Below are 21,426 nucleotides of genomic sequence, written 5' to 3' on the forward strand. Positions count from 1 at the left end.
CTTCCTCTTACATGCCGATAACTATTCGGTTTTCCTGTCTTCTGGAATTTCCATCAAAATACAGTCATTTCATCCTATGGCAGCTGTTTTTTTGTTTATTCTTATATATATAATAAGGTCAGTCCAACAAAAGCTCAGTTCTATAGAATACACATGTATATTGTAAATTAAGGGCCTTCAATAATATGAATTAAACATGAATAAATTGATGGCAAACACACACTGGCATCCCCCCATCTCTGTCCAAACTCCAGTGGAGGCAGATTGCCTTCAGTTTTGTTTGTCTGTTTAAGGCTTCACTGCTTGACAAACTGTTATTGGCACAGTAATAACAAGGCCTTGGGGCAGTCTATGCTTGAGCCATATGTTTGGACAAGGAGACACTTGGGCTCTGAAATATAGTGTAACTGACAACATGAGCCCTAATCTGACTTGAAAGACTGCTGTGTACACAAGAAAATTTATCCTGTGCAAATGTCCTTTATCTTCTGCAAAGAAAATAAGGGCATTTTATACTTTTCAGTCATGTTAGTATTTAGTATAAATGTGGTCAAAGGTGTTTTTTTTCTTATAATCTTTGAATTTTTATATCTGAAAATTGTTATAATATAGAGTGTTGATCGAGTAATTCACTTTTAATGTTGATTTAATTTAAATTAGCATGGATATCTCTAGAAAATAAAAGATCTCTGAGTTTTCTGCCCAAAAGTGTTTGAAATGGCAGGTTGTCGCTCTTCATCTCACAGCGCTAACTGTTCCAAAAAAGCTGCAAGTAGTTCAGCAAACAGGAAAACAAAACAAAATGCATCCTCCTTTGAGCTCATAAAAGCCTCTCCACACTTCACATTTTTACCAAAAAGGCATATCAAAGCGCATGATAAAACCAAGCATGCACAAATGAGGAATGAAAAAAAAATTAATGAAGTAGATAATGCAAGTCAACATCTGATGAATGAAACAGCTGTCTTTGATCATTGTCACTGCCGTTATCTGGTCATTATTTATTCTTCGAACCAGAGAGCAGACACACAGAGCAGGGAGGAGAGGCAGAACAGATGAAGATGTACAGAGAGAGAGAATCTGCTTTAATTAGCGTGAACAAAGGCGCAGGGCAACTGTGAGGAAGATCGCAGAGGAGAGGAGAGAAGAGGAGAGGAAAGAAGAGAAGGAATCAAGAGGGGGGGTGTGGGTCAGGATAGGGAGCCTATAATTAACCAGTAACTGAGGAGAACATTGCTGTCTGGGAATTCCCATCTGTCTTCTTTCATACTCCTATCTCTGCTGCTTTAGGAGGAGGGAACACAGCCCCTCAACCTGTCTGCTCGCCCCAAAACAGCAGAAATGGTCAAATCCCCTTCGTCCCCAACGCAAAACCTCTTCTCTGGCAGTAAAAGCAGCCCGAACACTCTCATCGGTAAAAGTGGTATCCCCAGCCCGCTCGGTGGCTTGGGCCGGGGGTCTTCTCTTGGTAAGACCAAAATGTTAAATAAGATTGTAAGGCCATGCAAGAGCCCTCTTCACCCATTACAAATGTTGTTATATAGTTTTGCCGTCTGTCTTTGTAGACATTCTGTCCAGCCTAAACTCAACGGCGTTGTTTGGAGACCAGGACACAGTGATGAAAGCCATCCAGGAAGCTCGGAAAATGAGAGAGCAGATCCAAAGGGAGCAGCTGCAACATCACCAGCAGGGCATGGAGGCGAAGCTGTCCTCCCTCGGTTCAGTAGGCCTCAATAACTGCAGAGTCGACAAGGTTAGAGTCGGTCTGGTTTAGTTCTTCTGTTTTATCCTCGTTCCAGGTCATCTATACTTCAACCTTTTTTTTCCATGAATCAAAAAATAACCAGCAGACCACAAGAGTTTCGGCTTTCCTTGCAAGTAGAAAAGGAACTATTGAAGAAGTGAAAGATTTTGATATAGTGATAAATCCTAAAACGAATGACTTTCTTTAATCCAAGTCCAGGGTGGTCGTATTGATAAGAGTTGGCACAGCGTAGGGGGCACATGTATATTTACTCAAATTAGCATGAATATGTTTGTGTGTTTGTGTCTAGAGGCTTCTGCGTTGTTGATGTTGGTGTGAGGGCCGTGAAAGGCCATGGCAGTGCCCGGTGTGGGTTAGGAAGACTCTGAAGTCTCTGCCCAATTAAAGCCGACTTGCAGTCCTCTCTGTCCCTTGACACGGGATGGGGCTGCTTTGTACCAGGAGCACACACTCCCAGGGATTCCCTTTAAAAATATCTTCAATCAATGAGTCAATCAAGGAAAGAAAAAAGCTGTCCTCCTCTTTTCAGCTTGATGCCATGTTGCCAGTTGGCTGTGAGGAGCAGGCAGAAACTAGGAGCGATGCTCATTAATATTTCAGCACCTGACACTTTCAACCAACACCCTCAACTAGGTCAATGTATATGTAAAAAAGTCAATGAATATCTATTTTGATTTCCCTCTAATTTGGTGTTTGGAGGAGACTCCTGTTTATGCAGGTGACAATCTTCTGTGCTTGGGTTGAAATGAAGCAAATAAACCAGTGAAGAGAAGAGGAGGGGAACAAATGAGACATCTCTTGATCCCCTCCACAAGCCTCAAAACCTCTTTTAAAAGAAAGCAATCCATTATCTCATTCTTGGACTGACAAAGAACTGTTATAAATGTTGCCAAATTTATGGCTTACGGCAACAAAACCTTGACAAAAAGAAAAAAACTAAAGAAAAAAAAACTACTTTTGTTAAACGAGTTTCTCCTTGTCAGAGGAGAATTCCTGTCTTTAGATTAAGAGTTTGAGCATGAATTTGCAAGAAACCAATTTTTTCCTTACTTCCAGTCATATTGCTAATCCCGCCCCTCCCCAAAACCTGCCTGAAAAATGAAGGTGTGCTTGTGGTCAGTCAAGCAGTCAAATCTGTCATGACTTGAAGGCTGTAGCTAAACAATGCCAGTTTCCAGAGTAAGCACACCTACAGCTTCATTGTGCTTAGTAAGTGGAGCTTGACGCCTTTTCTTACTCCCCGTTCACTCTTTTGTGAGTCAGTTTGTTTTTATGGAATTTTTAGACTCGACCTGTGTTCAAGCAGTGTTCATCATTCCAGAGTCACACAGGGAAAAAAAGCCTTTGGCTTCCTTTACTTGGAAAAGTCAGTCCGTCCTCACCTGTAATCTGCCTTTTGTTTGTGTTGGCCACCAAAGACGAGGGAGATGGCGTGTGTTTGTGCGGGTGTTGAGTACAAGAGTAAACCAACATCACAAAAAAAAAAAAGAATGGCATAAACTAATTAGAGGTATCTGATGCCTTTTAGACTCTGCACGCCGCAAAAAACACACAGGTCTGTGCCAAATACCACCCTACATAAAAGAGCATCACCTTAGATAAAGTTTCTTCTTTTTTTCTCCAATGTCAGTGAAGAGCTTAAACTGCTAACATTTGACTGGCTGGCCTGTCATGTGTCAGTCTTATTCACACATCACACTGGCAGGATGGAAGTGCAAAAGGCAGGAACCTAAATCAAGTCTTCCTCAAAAAGTGCTTTGTCATCTCAAGAACAATAAACTGCAATTCAGCTGTGAAAAGAGAATGGCAAGTTTTTTGCTGATACAACAAGCCAACAGACCTGAAGGTCTTGAATGCCTCAGATACAGTAAAAGCTTTCACTTTAGTCATTTTCCGAATATTAATATTTTAAGTAAACGCCTCACCTGACATAAATACGGTGTGATCTTTAATAGCCACCCCTCCCACTTTCTTGTTTGGAAGTTTATCATAGTAAGAGCGTACATAAAGAAGATTCTGGAAAGGTAACATAAATGGGATTAAGGAGAGGTTAAGATCATTCAGTGTGGCTGTAAGAAGGGGATATTAAATATTGATTTATCCCACTGTAATGACCAGGCAGAGGAGTGGGTCTAAGTGCTCCTTACAGATGGATCAATTCATCTTTTCATTCAAAGTGTATCTGAATAGTACAATGCCTTCCTCCCTAACCTTTATCGCTATGATTCTGTCCTTCCCTCCCTTCCTGGCCGTCGACTCAGGAAAACAGGAGCAAAATCAGATGCTCTGTTCAACAGAATACAAGCCTTTCACCCGAGGACATGTAAAATATTCATGCTTTACAGGAACAGATGTTTTTGCTTCTTCTTTTATTCGTCTGTTTTTACTATATCCCGTCAGTACAATAAAGCCCTTTTATAACACTTCTGCAATTTTCGTTCTTGAAATATTTATGTAAAAGTATTATTGTCTGCAGAGGGCAATTACTTTGTTCCATTATTTACCAACTCCTCCTCACCCAGTGGAAGCTTTTACCTCGAAAGAAGCAGTGTGCCTACAGTCAAACACAGTCCATCCGAGCCCATTTGTTACTACTTGAAATGTTTCCCTCTATTATCTACTGAAGCTCTAACTGGACGTGCTGATTTTCAGGGTTACAGGCGAATAAACTAATAAGCATGTGTGCCACCATGTTTTGATTCAGACAGTCCACACAGGGATTCAGTAGCTGTATATTGCTGCCTGTCATCAGCATTTATGGCCTATTAGAATATATAGACAGGAGGTCAGAGACAGAGTACTCTCGGCTATGCAGTTCCACTGGCTCAGCACAAAAATGCTTTAGTGCCATTGAAGCTGTGTGTTTCAATTACATTCTTAAATTCAACTGTAAAAGTAAAAATATAAATGAGGTCAAACGTAGTTGGAGTTTTATTTATGTATATATATATATATATATATATATATAAAAAATGACACCATCTTGAAAATTATGCTTGTTTAAATTGTACTATAATCGCAAACACATGTATGTAACTAAGAAGTATTAAACAGTGAGTTCTTACTGACAAAACATGTACCCAGTTTTACAAATATCCAGAGAAATGCATTTTAAAAATTTACGTCACGTAAATCATAATTTAAAAAGGGAAAAAAATATATATTAAAAGAAAAATGAAAATTATAAAATGTATCAGTTTGTCCCCCTTCAGCTTTATAAATGTGTTTGTAGAATTCTTGTTTGCATTCTCCTGCAAGGTTTGGCTGCTCAGGTATCAATTGATCTCATGTTAGGTCTAAAAAAGGATATTTGATGTCTCAGAGGTTGCACTGGATGAAATATATTCTTATGCTGACAAGTCCCTAACTGGAATCAAAAGGGGAAAGGTCAGTGTATTAACCTATTGAACTGCTCTTTCCTTGAGTATTGATGACTCCAATTGTCCATATCTTACATCCCAAAGCTCAGCCTGTAAATATTCAAATGGAGCTTATACATGTGCTCCACAAAATCCAGACTTCTAACCTATTGGTTGTAGTGGTTACTGTGTAAAATCGGTGTGTGCGTGCACATACACATGTGAGCATGTGGGTGTGTGTGATGCCAGGCCTCTTTTCAGGCAAAACCCTCACAAAGACTTTAAATATAACCCTGTCTGCTTTGCAGCCCTGGAAGCAATTTTCCGCTCCTTTTCGACTCCTGTCTTGGAAATTGCAAAGCAAGGCATTTTGGCTGCAGTGTAAATCCTTGGCATACGAGGGTTTGCTCATCCAAATTAGATTATGCTCAGCTCTCAGTGACTGGCTGTAGCCAGCAAGTGCTATTGTGAAGATTGCTTACCTTAATGCTTTGTCCAATTGTTCACTTTAGCCAAATGAATAGAATAATGTAAGGTTCTGGAAGGAGCGCAGAGTGTGTGTTTTGAGTGCAGGCTCCTAGGTCAAGTTTTGTGTGTGTGTGCATTTTTCTTTTGGTCTTCTCCAGACCGACGTCGAATTGTAGATTTGTGGTGCAATTTGATGGCCATGGCTTAGCTTTCTCTATTTTTCTCCAACTGTCTTTTCACATTGAAAATTTGTGTCCTTCTTTCATTTTTAAATGTCCCCCATGGTTAAAACATGTCTGTGTATTTGACATGCATACACAATACAAAAGGCAGAAAAAAAGCAGGCTGCAAAGTTTAGTCTTTTTGGTTTTGTAACTCCTGTGTAAAACAAGAGCGATATTTAATTCCACCAGTCAAAAAGAGCATTGCTGTTTTTTCCCCCTGCTAGCATCTTGGAAGATCTGAGAAAACTTGGGGCTTTTGTCCAGCTTTTGCTCCCTGTAAGACCCAGTAAACTGTTCTGGATCACCAGTGATGAGAAGCCCATAAAAGCACATTATGTCAACACAAATGATATCATCGAGGGAGGAGAGGAAAACAGTGCTGTCAGGAATGTATCCCAGAATTCAAATGGTCAAACATTAGACATTCCAACTTTAAATTTTGCAGCATATTCTAATTAATCATGTAGCACAATAAAGCATTATTCATTCAGCCATTTACACAGTGCATAAAAAATGTTAGCGAAATAGCCACGTCATTAGTGTTATTCTCAGCCCACATTTGAATGCTTACAGAAAAAGTATTTTCTCAATTAAACAATAAACCAGAAGCATGGAGAATGCCCTGATACGATTATTGCATACACACACTCATACAATGTGTATATCTTACATATTATATAAACACACTTTTACAAACACAATATTAGCCACTTCATGTAAACTGACTGCTTTCAACAAATGGGGTGATGCCCTGGCAGGACAAATAGAACTTGCGTAGATTTCCATCTTTGCTTACTGTTAGAACATGTGCCAGGTTTCTGTGGCTCTTGCTGCTGCTTCTGCTGCTACTTACACCAGCTTTAGCAGAGAAGGAGAGCTATTGGTTAGAGAAAGCAACAGCCCATATGAGAGGACCCACAGGTTGACCGCATGGCTGGATTTACTTAACATTTAAATGGTTCAAAACTAGTATAAAGCCACTGGAAAGCTCCAGACTTATAAATAACACTGCAACTGGTTACAATGAAAATAAAAACCAGATGAGGCGTTGGGCTGTGAGAAGCTGATGCCATGTCAAAGCGCAGTCTTTGTTTCCATCAGGACCTGGACAGATTGCTGAGGGTTTTAGTCGGAGACTATCTTGAGTAACTCTTGAGTCTTCACTCAAGAGCTGCAGACCACAGTGGTGAATGACACTCAGTACACAAAGCCCTACATTGTGGTCTCATGCATTGCCTTTAATATATCACATGCCAGGTGCACATGACAACAAGAGCTAGTTTTGCACATTGTCAAATATAAAGTGGCTATTTTAGGTTGCACAGCTGTTAAAGGGAAGATTTAAAAAGGAAAGGAGAATAAAGTATATGTTATTGCCGTAGGATTTCAAGAAAGTATATTAAATTAAAATGTGTATTTAAATTAAAATTCACACCAGAAAAAAAAAACACATCGCTTGAAGTTACACTTTTATAGTTTTCTTTTAAAGGAGTAAATTGAATCCAATCAAGATTCAATCAACCAATTTTAAATGTATTTTCATTATGTATTATCAGTTAAAAGTCATCTAAAAGTATTTGATATTATAATTAGTCATAAAAAACAGTTGTGTACCTATTGGAATTGACAAAAAAAAAGGATTTTAATTAACTTTAAACAAAGCTTCAATAAGGTGAAAATGACACGCAATTGGCGGTAACAGAGAATATCAAGACATCCCAGCCTTGACCCCTGACAGCAGTGAGGTCCATCTCCAACCTGACCGAGTTATTTGATCACTAAAAGGTAGAGTAGAGTAGTGTGACCAGACTGTTAAACTTTTTTTTCCGCTGTTTATTTCATAAAAAGTTCAAGCAAATAAAATCCACCTGACTCAGCGGTCAACTTTTTCTAATTTGCATATGAACAAATGTCAGATCATATTGTTATTCTTAAGTTTTTGTTTTATTTTCAAAGGAGAGAGTGGCAGACTTCAAAGGATTTGCAGTGTGTTGCCTAAATACAGGGCAGGAGCGTGCACAACACAAAGGGCCGCACGCCACCCGCATCTGCCCAGAATACACCCTGTGGGCAGAGTTGAAGTCCGTCTTCACATGCTCTGTGGTTTAAAGCTCCCTTTACAACATCAACAAAGCCTGTTGGGTTCCCTCATCCAAGAATGAGATACATTCTGCCATCTCCTTAGTCCATCTTCTACGTTCTCTGTCTCACAGGCTCTGGCGGCTTGGCTCATAACTTCACAGAACAAGTATTACATGTGTTACCAAATTTTGAAAACAACGAAGGCGCATGTAAGGCAGATGAAATTATTGTGGGTGGCAGTCTGCAACTGCTCAGAGCGCACTGCTGTAATTTTACTTGTGGTATGGACAGCATGCATGCTGAACTCATTTAGGGGTGGGACCGGTAGCTTGCCAGCAGTTTTGGTCAGAGCGGGTAGGGAATAATGTGCACTGCTACATCTTTTGTTTCCTGTTTCTTTATCTTTACCTCTTCTTTTGGCCACCCTCAACCTGCCATCTGTGGTCAGATATGCGTCATTTCGATTTTTTTTTTTCATGAGGAGTCAAAAGTATAATTTTTCAGGGAAGCCTTCACTTGTCAAATCCATGCATTGTGTCCTTTTTTATACCAGCCATTTCCCCATATTAAAAGGCTTTCCTTTTTGCAGCCTTCCCATCCCTTCTCATTGCAAATGGCCAGCCTCCACAGATCCTGCATGTCCTTTGCTACTCCTCCCTGTCAGAGTGATCAGTAAAAATTTAATGACACTATAAAATAATAAAACTGCCATTAATTTATCACAGCACTTGATGCGTGGGCAGTAAAGAAGAATTAGTTGGCTGAATATTTTCCAGCCCTTAAACAAAAACCCCTGGTGCTGTGCAGATAATTTACAGCCTCAATTTCAACCATATTTCTAACACAGTGTTGTAAATTATCAAACGTAGAACCAATAAGTATATTAAGCTCAGTCTATAAAGTTTTATGAAAATTTGTGGTTCCGTATTTGGTAGATAGTCTGATAATAATTAACACAGCAACAAAGCAATACTTACTGAAATTAGATGAGGTTGTAGAAGTCAAAGCTAGGACTAAATATATGTTAAAAAAAAGCTCTATCTCAGTGTTTTCTACATAATCATCATGCCTTCTTTATTCTTTTTATGTGAGAAGTTATACAACATCAAAGAATCCTCAGACAAAAGTTTAATTCAGTGTTGTTCCAATCTAATGTGCTGATCTTCACTGATCTTGTGAGTTAGGGCTGTGAAGGCCGACGTTCAACACTTCACTACTTATTAATGACATGCATTGATGGATGGCTCCTACCCTCTCTATTTCTCAGCCCAACATGATGCTTAATGATCATGAGTTTATAAAAGGACTTGATTGATCAAGAGGGGCCAACGAAGCGCAGAAGAGGGATGAAATGACTACTTTATTACGGATATACAGCTCCAATGAAAGCTGTGTCTTCCTCGTGGACTGACCAAGAAGCATCTGAAGCAGCAACATCCAGCTAATCACATTTCAGTCACTTTGTCATCAGGCTGCTAGCGTCTTTCATTAAGAGCAATAATGTGGCTGGGTGATGGATACCGCTGTATGCACGTGGGCGTGCGCGTTTGTGCATGTGTGTCTCTACACGGAACGTGACACCATGAAAGGCGCCGTACTCTATCTTCTCTTTACAAAGTGTCCTCTTGCCCAGCAGGGACCACCACATATGTCATAATTAGAAAACACTTAAGTAAGCAAAGGGCCGTCAGTCAGACAGGCTCTAATCACAGGCCATAAGCAGGTAGTGGTTAATTGTACATCAGAATCACTCAGCTGGTCATAAATAATAAGAGCTTCTTCGAGTATGTTGGGAAATTGCCGGGCTTTTTTCCTGCCCCCTCTCCCGACTTCTTTCTTTTGAGAAATACTTCTTGAATAAATAAAAGGATGATGGAAAATCAAAATTTTGTATGAAAGGCCTCAAATGGACTTTGAACTGTCTTCATCTTGTCATATTTTTCCAAGATACCAAAAAGGTTAAACAAAATTTTAATATATTTTCCAAAATCCTCAAACATTTTTTTTAGATATTATTGTCAGCATTAAACTGAATTTAAAGATAAACAGTTTTGTAAATTTTCCTGAATTCTTTTTCTTTTTTTTTTGTAAAACTTCTATGTAGAGAAGACGGTACAAAGAGGGGACTTGGAGGATAATGCATGAGCTCGGGGAGCTGTTAGTAATGTATGACGACTCTACCTGAGTGTGTGTTCATCCTGCGTGTGATAGGATTTTTTTTACAAAGAGAAGATGCCGAGGTCAGAGCAAGGCAGTGCATCTTTGGCAGAGATTGAACACACACCCTGGGAGTAAAACAACTGCTTTGTGAATGGTGGCAACATGCCTGCTTTTAGTGTCATCCGGGCAAAACCTTAAAGGGGGGGAGGCGGAGATTATTTGTATCATGCAGAGTCAAAGTGTCCATCTCCTAGTTGAGTCTTTAGAGAGGAAGACAGCCTTTTGCTAATGCCCTGTGTATTCACTGAGGAAGTAGGTCATTCAACAATGGAGCCAGCAGCAGTCGGCACTTTCCCCTTGCATAATACATTAAGTGTAATGTGCAGCAACTATTCAGTAGCCCCCGAAAGCTGTTATTTTATTCTGTAAATGCACACGGACATGACATTTAATATTGTCACGGAGTGCTGAATGACAGGGTTTCATTGTGCGTCAAGTACAACATGATGCCAAGTTTAATCTGAGCACAAAAGCAACATGACAAATGGGAAAACACGGTGTGTTCTGCAAAGTATGAACTCTGAATAAATGATGGGCTTTGAGCTCTGGGCGCCGTAGACTGGAAGGAGGATGTAAGGAGAAGATTACAGAGGAAAATCTGAACACTGCAAAGAGGGCCATGGCCTCATTGTGCGCTGCAGATCACAAAGTATCCTTCTGTAAATCTATTTACAGAACCCCTGGCCCTCACTGTCTCCCTGCCTCCTGTTATCCATTATATCTGCTGCTGAATAGAGAAATGAGGGAAAAAGCTGCTTCTAGCTGAAGTCAAAACAACCTGCATTTATCGAAGACACTTTTTCCTATTCAATCTTCACATCCTTATGTGGTTATTTTTTCTTTTTTTGAACCATTTTCTCTGGATATGAAAAAAAGTATTTGCTTTTTAATTTACCTGACTCTACCTTTCTTATAGGAGAGGGGACACTTTGAAAGCCTTGGGCAGCACCTCAGTAAACTGGGAGAGGAAGGAAAGATTGGCCACAGGGTTATCGACCTCACCAGACCAGAGGATCTAGACGGTAAGGCCAAACCCCAATATTTCATTTTCTATTGTTGGTTTAGCAGCTGAAATTGTTAATTTCTTAAATTATTAAGCTTAGTTTTAATTAGGACATTTAGTGTGAACTTTTGTTTAACTCTGCTCTCTGCTCTCTCAAAAAACCAACAAAAAAACACTCTTTTTTTTTTTAAACATTGCCTGTCTGTATTAGATGCAGAGAGCCCTTTGTGCCGAAACAAGTAGGTTTGTGTAAAAGGAATGTGGGAGTTGAAGTGAACAGCATTTGAAATAAGCAGTGGCTCCAGGGTTTCACAGATAGGTGAGTGGAGGACAAGGGTGCCTAAAGACAAAGCTGGCTTGTCTCCAGGCTCACCTCCTGAAGCTGTTGTGCTTGTTTAAGGTCCCAGGCACAGCGGTGTAAATTCTGATTACACCAATGTGACAAAGCGTCATTTGCTTTTGTGAAGCTGACTCCCACTTAGAAGCAGGGAGTACCTTAGTGGAGAAGTGTTTGTCTGGCACAAATATTTGTGGCAGTTTCCATGGCACTTCAGAAGCATACCAGCGGATGAAATGGCCCTCACTCATCTTTGATGCGTCAAAGAGTGAGAGAAATAGATATTTCTCAGGACTTTGTGACCCATGCAGTCTTGAAAATGCTTCTTCACACAGAAAGAAATGATTTAGCATAACAGACTCACACAGAGTTTAAAAAAAAAGAAAAAAAAATCAAATAAACAAAAAAATTCCCTGAAAAATATTGTTTACAGCTTACGATCAAAAGCATTTTCCAAAAGTGTGACTCGTTTCACATCACACCCAATCTTAAAAAGGAGAATTTGAGGTGCATTTAGTGGATTCATTTACATGTTTCCCATGCGAGCCACGGCAGAGGATCTGGTTCCACCCGTCTCGCTCCTCAGATGGATGTTTTCGGCACTCTTTCACCCGGTGGGAACCCTCCCTCTGTGGCCACCGTGGAGTCAGGACAAAAACAGAGCATGTATCAGGACATATGTGTCCTTTTAAGTCCTGCTCATGACTAAGGGAAAAGCTTAAGCCAGACGCCTCACTTCAGTGTTCCCAGTGGATTTTACATTAGGAGTAGGCAGAGGTTAGCAAAGGGGACAGGTCCTTTTCCCAGGATTAAAGGCGGGGGGGCCAAGAGACGTGGCAGAACACATAATTCAAAATGTGCAGTTAATATTTCTCATCCTAAAGCACATATACAGTCTGCCATTCTAAACATTGTTAACAAAAAGACATTGGAAATTGTTTCACAGGACATGTTTATTATTATTGTCATTATTATTTCTGCGGGATCTTTGTCTTCATTTTAGATTCATTATTTTTTTCAAATGATTAAATGAGTTGAGTATAAATAAAAAGAGTAAGGGGCTAAATTTGTACAATAACTATTCATTCATTTAAAAGTCAATGTTGCAAAAGAAGATAAAGAAAATCATAAAAAATTGGTCTTGTAATCCCGTAGAAAAAAAATCTGGAAACTTTTGGGCTTCAACATGCTTTATGCAGAGCACATCTAGACAAACTGCATGTGTTCAGTGTTTCCTGAAAGGGAAAATTACTGGGAGTAACTCCAATCCCATACGTCGGGTGTGAAAGCCCCTTGGTGTGTAGCAGCTCCCCTACAGAACACAGGAGCTATACTGAGCGGGCATAGTGTACAAGCAGCATCTGTTATACAGCAGTTCACAGAAGCTTTATGTTTCCTGAGCTAATATTTACCAAACATGGAGCAATCAAAATACGATAGACTTGGATTACTCAAAGTAAAAAAAAAGGCATAAGGAACGCGTAGGGTTTCTGTCATTTTACATTTGTGAGAAACAGGCAAGAGTCAACTGCTGATTTGTCTGAACCGCCTCCATCATTTAAAATCTGAAAACAACAGAAGCAATGTCTGAGAGATTTATGAAAAGAGAAAAAAATACGATTCTGCCAAGCAATGTTTTATTCGTAAAGTCCCACTGGAATAAGACCAAAAGAACAGTGTGCTGCATTGTTGAGTGTGATCACTCATGACTCTCTTCATATTTGCTCAAAGCTGTTCTGAGGTTTTTTTCTGAGGCCAAAGGAATCAAGCATTGGCTTTTAAAGAATATGAATACTCAAAAAAGAGGCTTAGATGGAGAATCCTGTAAATAAAAATGTATAAAAGTCACAACGACAATAACTGATCAATAACAAATTTGTGTTTTGAAGTGAGTAAAATACAGATTTACCCCAGTGGAATTTATGTTTATGACATTCTGTGTTCACACGCATTGCCTTTTGTGACAGCTGGAAAATAAACGCATTAGAGAGTGAAGTAATCTAACTGAAGGAAAACCTGCAGAAAGCATCAAATAAATAAGGGCAATCCAAAACTTCTGAAATAATTTAAGGTGTCAAACAAAGCCACCTGACATGTAATTTTACAGATTTTATTACATTTCATTTGCAATGGTTTAATTAAAATGCCAAGAACTCATTTGGTAACAATCCCTCAGAGAGGGTTTAGTCCGTACACACTAGTTAATCTGGCCTGATCCTGCTCTGAGGGGAAAGGCTCAATTGTCAGCAGTAAATGCCTTCAGTCAGAGGTGTTAGATTTGATCCCAACAGGGAGTCTTGGCAGGTTTGTGTAATTGTTGCATGCTAACTGAGGCTCATCCTCTTGAGCAGATTCCTGGGTGACAGAATTTGTGTGACGAAAGAACAAAGATGAGTTAGAAGAAGAAAAAAGGAGGAGAGAGGGCAGTTGGAGCAGCGCTACCCTCTAGCTGGATCCAGAGTCGAGTCTGAGCCTGCATCTCACAGGTGCAACCCGCTTGGGGGACGCACAGCATTCTCGTTGCAATTTTCTCCCTCCCTGCTTCCTCGTTATTTGCTTTCTCTTTTCATTCTTTATTCTCATACACATACACATGCACACACATTTGTCTTTCTCACCATAATTCATGCCGCTCATCTGCAGCGCTTCCAGGAGAGACAAATTAAAAGGGGGATTCTCATATCACTCTGTCACACTTGAGCTGCGGGCTTCATGAATCACAATAAATTCTATTAAGCAGCTCCTCTTCTGTTTCTCTCTCTGCTCATCTGCCACCCAGGGGGCCTGGTCCTGTCACTGCTAAACATCTGTGTTTATTTACACAATCACACACCTAACTAACTGTTTCCTAAATGCCTTGCCCGTACTGTAGAAATAATAATTAATAGTGGGTTGTAAAATCCCAGAGCAGTGACATGACTTCCAAAAAAATAAATAAAAAGAAAACAATAATAAAAAAAACTGTGTCTCCTCACTATATCACAGTTGATCTTTTGCGATCTCGTTGTTTCAGGATTTTCTTTTTCTAACAAATTTTTCTGCATGTTTTCCTTTTTATAACAGCTTACTGTGTTTTCCTCCTGATTGGCTGTAGATCTTGTCAGTCGATCTCATCTGTGCCTTGTCTCCCGCCCAGAATGCATTGTTTGGCCAATCTACATAAATCTGTGATCGCGATCAAATTTGTATTTTTGAATCTTTATATGAACTTTCGTTTTTATTTTTTTAACTTTGAGAGTTTAAACAAGAGTTAACCCTTGTGCTATCCTAGGCACTTTAACATTGGGAGTTGGGTCATCTAGACCCACTAGACAGTGCTCTAAATCCTTTTTTCATCAATGATTTTTGATCTTCACTGGTGTCCATGGATCACATGAAATCTTTCCACCTTTATCCACCTTTGTCATGGTAGGGAGAACACGTCAATGGAAGGGTGGGGTCATCTAAGATAGCAATGGTAATGTTTTTTCTCTGAGAAGTGTATAAAGGGTGCAATAATGGCTTTTATAAGATTCATATTCCTACTTCACATATTTCACCTATATCTCGAGTAATTTTTAGAAAGTTTCTGCGTTAATCGAAGGAACTCTATTCTCCACTGAAATACATTATTAGCCACTTATAAAATATTTTTTGGAAATTTGCTGCAGAAAATAAGCTAAAGCCATTTACTTCAAACTACTATGGAAACTATAACTACTACAAAGTCAAACATCAATGTTTGAGCTACGCTGCAGGAGCAGCCTTCAGGTATAGTAAGCAAGAAAACTTGGATTATTCTTTATCAGGACTGACGGAGCCTGTCTTCCACATGTGCAGCTATGTGAGGAAAAAAACATGGCTCATCTAGTTCCTCTTGAACGAAAACAGTCACGTGGCTGGTTTCCTGGCTAACTATGGATGTGGCACGCCGTGATGTCAGGCAGTTGTTTTGTCCCCCCCCCCCGATAAGAAGATCACCTCTGCCCGTATGCATGCACACCAGTATATAAATTGCTGAATCAGTGTCAGTGATAGAGTAATGGCGCGGGAGGCATCGTAAATTACAGCAAGCGATCCCGTGGTGCAGACACTGGCTGTCGTGTCTGAGTGAGCGCTGCGCTCCTGAGCTAATGAATACCTTCATCTGGCCCCGGCAGTCAGCAGATTGCCCTGCATTGATGGATACTGTCAACCCTTCGCCACACCACATTTCATTGCACAATAAACATGGTTGTCAAAACCAAACAAAGTGAAATCAATTTATCCTGTACAGTGAGTGCATGCTAAATGAAATTAACATACGGGGGGTTTGCTTGCAGCAAAGGTAGTGTATTATATCTGGATTCTTGATGGCCTTAGGGCTCGTGGCATTCCAGGAGGCAGAAGCAAAAAAGGGAAAAACAAGGTTCATGCAGAATTTAGGAGGATCTTCAATAATTTCAATTGGAGTGCAATATATGTGTGTCTAAAAACATCCATGTGCATATTTTGGAGAGTAAACAATTTAATAATGTAGTTTTATAGTTTAAAAGGAAAGAGCTTTCAAAGTGTGAGCATCAGATGTCAATATCTCGGATAGAACTTTGCTGTCGAGACATGATAAACATTTCAAACTAATGAAATATTGTGTGGGGAAAAACCTGAGAAATGTTTTCTTCTCAACTTTTTAAATGAGATAAAATTATTTAGATTGATTTTGTGTATTTTCAGGCGAAGAAGTAATCCACGAATATGACTAAAAGAGACCTTTTATATGTTTTATGTTATTACTTTGAAAAATGTTGAAATGTTCAATAACATTCAGGGCTCGACATAGCCATTTGTCCGCTGGCCCGGTCCTGTTTTTCGAGCAGTGCGGACCACAAGACTTTACTTTTCACTTGCCCGCTCGGGCCACTAAAATATCTAACGGTTTATTTATTCTTCACCTTTTTCAATAAAGTAAATTTTGCGAAAACGTGTAGATTTACCTCTTCTTCATAATTTAGTTTTTCTGCTAGTCCTGTGTTCAGACTTCAAGGGTTTCTATGGGAAACCTTTGATCACTTCTCCTTCTCTCCCGCCTGCGCGCGCGTGGCTTTCACTGCCGAGCACCACGCGGCACGCGCTCACTACTTTTTTTTTTCAAACTTTATTGAATTTAACAATTCAATACAAAACAATGTTAAACAGCAACAAGGAAGGCACAAGCCAGTGGGTTATTATTACATTTGATTATAAATCCGACACCGTCACTGAAGAGAGACTGAAGCATGTCAGAGATGTGGAAGACATGGCAGGAATAGATAGGAATATGTTGGATGGAGTAGTGGGTATAATTAGTAGTATGGACAGCAAGATATTTAATGAATGCATTGAAGATGAAACTGTATCCACTAAGCTTTAAGCTGAATGTCAAAGAATCAAAGGCAACTCCAAATACCTGAATCTCAGACTCAAATGCAGTAGAATGTTAAACTACTTAATTTAGTTTTTCTTTACAACACTGTAAGCAGTAAGTATTTCTAGTTAGCTGAATGATCTCAGTTAGACCTGCACAATATGAGGAAAACTCGCGATATGCGATATCAGAGATTAAAATTGCGATAACGATATAATTTGCGGTATATAAACAAACAGCAAAATAACCAAATAACCATTCCAAGTTTAAAAATTATACTCCAAATGACCCACGTTGACATAGGTTACAAACATCTAACATAACAGGGCTCCATCTGATTGGTCAACAATGTGAAGGCGTCCATCCGATTGGTCAAATGCATTAAGGGATTTATTTGATTCGTTAAATGGTTCAAGCTGCCATTAGATTGTTTTAACACATTTAAGGTTTATGATTTATTGCGCTATTTGCCGTTAGAAGCACCATGAAAACTTCTTAACTAGTGTTTCCTACTACACTGCAGTGCTCTCTTCAAAACATCTGAAACAGACTAGAGCAGATTTAAGTTTGATATGGTCTATTTTCAGTCATTGAAAAGTGTAGAAATAAGTGATGTCACCAGAATGCACCAAATTGCACCATATTAAAAGTTTCCGGGGGGGCATGCCCCCGGACCCCCCTAAAGTTGCAAGCACCTGCGGAGCGGCGGGTCCCGCTATGCGCGGTGTCGGGCCAGTAACTTTCAGGCAGGGCCAGTAAGTTTCAAAAACTACTGGCCCTGTGGGCCAGTGCAAATTTCTGGGCTATGTCAACCCCTGACATTGAACATTTATTTCATCCCGTGACGATTTTTTTTAAAGATAAACAAGGTAGATTCCCCCCCACCACCACCATTTAAAAATGAATGGATATTAGTCAGTTGGGTTGTTTTTAAAGTGGTGGGCCACAATTCCAAAACCCTAAGTCAAACTAAAATCAGAAATTCTCTTTTACCACTTTACTTGAACTTCGGCAAATAATGGCCACTTTTTTTTTTTTTATAGAGCCCATTCAAACAACAAAATAATTGTAATTTCTGAAGGGATTTAGGTAAATGAAGGTTGGGGATTTGAAAATAAACGAATCTGCAAAACTCTCCTCTACTCGTTAAGAGTTTGATTTTGTTTATCAACTGAAATAATAATAGAAATCAAACCCCAGGTAACATGTGCCAAGACTGCTAGCGCAGTGGTCTAATGAGAAGGCTTCACATGTGGATGATGAAATATGCATGAGTCATCCCAAGCTTTCTTTTCCAGATTTGAGATCATTAAAGATGTATCGTAGCATATGGAAGGCTTTTTTGTCTTATTTTTCAAGCCTTGTTTATCAACATGTTTTTGTTTGTTTAAATATTCATACTGCTTTTATTTAATTCTTTCACATCTTACATATAAAAGGAAGCAAATGTGCATGCAAACAGAAATCATTATCACTCTGATGTACAGTTTATTACAGAGAGAAACTCTCTTATGGTGATTGTGAATGCCCTGATTGAGAAACAGCACTTTGAGGAGCAGGCCTGATTTGTTCAAGTGTGTGCGTTTGCGTGTGTGCATACAGACTTGGAGAAAATTAATAGAAAAAGAAGAAAATAAATGTTTGTGCTCATGCGCATGGCAAGATTTACTTTTGAAGAATGCTATTTAAAGTTTGGTTTCCCAGTTGAAATTTTATGTTATTATTTTTAAAGGCTCTCTCATATATTATTCAGGTTGGCATTTTTTTCTACGTGCCCAAACTAAAATCTTTATGCTTAAGAAAAAGTAACACTTGAAGTGTAAACTTTTAAGTCTAGTCAACATTTTTACTTCTTTTGAGAGTGATGTGAGGCGCACAGCTCCTCTGTAAACTGACAATTCACTTTTGCCCCACATGAAACAGTCCAGTTGGATATTTCCCTCAGTAGAAAATCTAATTCCTTAAGGAGGATTTTCCTCCTCTGCACACATCTGAAACAATAACCATGATGGTGATAATGATGATAGCAGTCACTCCAAGAGACGAAGGAGAGTTTAAACTTGGCCTGTCATTTAATCAATGTCTCGCTTCGCTCTCTCTTCTTCCTACTCTGGCTATTCCAGGGTCTAGGCAAGTCAATGGCTCTGCAGATAAACCCGAACCTTATTATTGTTGGCCTACAGGAGGCCCTGGATCTGCTGAGGCGCGTGTCTTCAGGGAGTCGCGCGGACGGAACAGCAATGAGCCTCACATTAAACGGCCCATGAATGCCTTCATGGTTTGGGCCAAGGATGAGCGGCGTAAGATCCTCCAGGCTTTCCCCGATATGCACAACTCCAATATAAGCAAAATTTTGGGTAAGTCCACTAAATCAGAAATGACTGCTTTACTTTCAGACCATGCAACTGCTTTTTTTATCTCACATAAAAAGGGTTAAATTACAAACACATTTTTGAGGGGTCTATTCACTTTAAAGTTAAAATGTACTTCCCAGTGAAATGTGCACATTAGCCAGTGTCTGCTGGAGCGAGCTTGTGTTATCCTACAGGCCACTGTGCATCATTTCACTCTGCATACAGATGGATTTATTGCCCATCACTACCATAAGTGTTTGTCATGAAAAATGACAGAGACTAAATGGATCTTGTCCCCTCAGCACTAAAGTCCATACATCAGAGCTGGTAAAAGGGCTGTCATCCATGCCCATGTAGACCACTTCACATAGCTGTAGTATTTACTACACTCACAAGGTGCTGCTTACTGTTTGGCAATAGGAACCAAGCACGTTCTTCCTCTGTGATAATGTGCAATGGCACTGCTATCAAGAGGTTGGTATTGAATTGCTCATAAATCTTTGCTTGTGAGTTTAAACCATGATATATAGCTGTGTTTAATTATCCTAACCCTCAGCAGTAAAGGATGCCCTCTTATGTGCACATTTTTGTTAATTTATGTTATTATTTATGAACTTCCAATTCCCTAATCTTGTAAAAAAAAAAAAAAAATCATATATATTCAAATATCAAATATTTGATTTTTCCCCCTCTTTCAGGGTCTCGGTGGAAGTCCATGTCTAACCAGGACAAGCAGCCATACTACGAAGAGCAGGCTCGCCTGAGCAAGCTCCATCTAGAGAAGTATCCAAACTACAAGTACAAGCCGAGGCCTAAGAGGACCTGCATTATTGACGGAAAAAAACTTCGCATTGGGGAGTATAAGCAGATGATGCGCTCTCGACGGCAAGAGATGAGGCAGTTCTTTACTGTGGGGTACGTGCACAAGACATTTGTCACAATTTATCTCTGCAAACAGATCTGAATTCCAGCATCATCATGTGACTGCAAAGGAATTTTGCTTTAACCTTACATAGTGGATTACATAGGGATAGGAGTTTTTCGCAATAGTTTTTCAACAGCTGTAATTGAATAGTTTCATACAGATGCAGTAATTGATTTGAGCGTGAGAGTGCACATATTATTACAGAGTTAGAGCTGTAACCATGTAGAAGCATTAAGAGATGCTGTCTGGGCCTTAACACTTTTATTTACTGTATGCGATTAAGAGAAGAACTCTTCTCCAGGTGTTCCCATGTCTGTCATAAGCTTCTGGGGCTGGAGCATCAATCATTCAGCACAGCAGCAGACATGAGCAGCTCTAACCACAAATTGCTTTTATGTCACCAATAAACTGGGCAGTATTTCTCAACAATCTAAAACGGACGGAGTCAGGAGAGGTTTTCTTTTCCCAAATTATTTTTGCAGAGCTGAGGAAAACTTCTTTTGGAAGCTCCCTCTTCAGGACTTGAAAAAACATTGCCTACTCTTTGCAGCACCTTGACAATACTGTAAATATCTACTTGTGTTTCTTTGCAATAAAACTATTAAATAATTAGTCATAAACAGTTTTTTTTAAAATCTTTTTAGGCAGCCACCACAAATTCCCATCACCACCAGCGCCAGTATGGTCTACCCAGGGGCAATCACCATGGCAACCACCACACCCTCACCTCAGATGACGTCGGAGTGCTCAAGTGCCTCAGCGAGTCCTGAGCCCTCCATTCCCGTCATTCAAAGCACCTACAACATGAAGCTAGAGCCCAGCACCATGGCAAACAACAGCGAACCGGTCAACGGCGAGGACGAGATGGACATGTACGAAGATTTTGAGGACGAGCCTAAATCAGACTATAGCAGTGAAAATGACACACAAGAGCCAGTCAGCACCAACTGAGACTGTTCTGTTGAATAGACTAATGCAGATACACGATTCACGTAGAAAGAAACCCAGAGGACTGGGCTAATGTTGGTGAGGGAAAAAGCATAAGCAAGCAAAAACTGTACCACAAATTTGAATTTTTTTTTTTTGTTAAGCAGTGATATATCACATAAAAGCCTGCATGCAGCCATGGCTTCATCAGAATCAAAAGCTCTTAGGTCTTCAAGTGTGTGAGGCCTTTGGTTGCGATAATTTATGTATGTGGGTTTTTTTTGTTTGTTTGTTTTCATTGCCATTCATATCATGCACATTTACACAGTTATTTAGCCTAAAACAAAAGTCAGAGAACTTGAAGCTAAACCTTTGTTTTCAACATTTGTTATTCTGACAG

At 39.6% G+C, this 21,426-nt stretch overlaps 1 protein-coding gene across 1 annotated transcript in view; it reads left to right on the forward strand.

The window, feature by feature from the left end:
- sox6b (SRY-box containing gene 6b) overlaps positions 1-21,050 on the forward strand; it is a 77,377-nt gene extending 56,327 nt beyond the window's left edge. Inside the window, exons 13-22 of the mRNA NM_001164868.1 lie at positions 4,998-5,037; positions 5,908-5,945; positions 7,252-7,307; positions 7,659-7,669; positions 8,717-8,749; positions 9,846-9,856; positions 11,035-11,140; positions 19,004-19,177; positions 19,873-20,089; positions 20,744-21,050. Of these exons, the coding sequence (NP_001158340.1) occupies positions 4,998-5,037; positions 5,908-5,945; positions 7,252-7,307; positions 7,659-7,669; positions 8,717-8,749; positions 9,846-9,856; positions 11,035-11,140; positions 19,004-19,177; positions 19,873-20,089; positions 20,744-21,050 (993 nt within the window). The remainder of the gene's footprint in view (positions 1-4,997; positions 5,038-5,907; positions 5,946-7,251; positions 7,308-7,658; positions 7,670-8,716; positions 8,750-9,845; positions 9,857-11,034; positions 11,141-19,003; positions 19,178-19,872; positions 20,090-20,743) is intronic.
- Positions 21,051-21,426: the final 376 nt, after the last annotated feature.

This window comes from Oryzias latipes, chromosome 3 (genome assembly GCF_002234675.1).
Source record: "Oryzias latipes chromosome 3, ASM223467v1".
NCBI classification, from domain to species: domain Eukaryota; kingdom Metazoa; phylum Chordata; class Actinopteri; order Beloniformes; family Adrianichthyidae; genus Oryzias; species Oryzias latipes.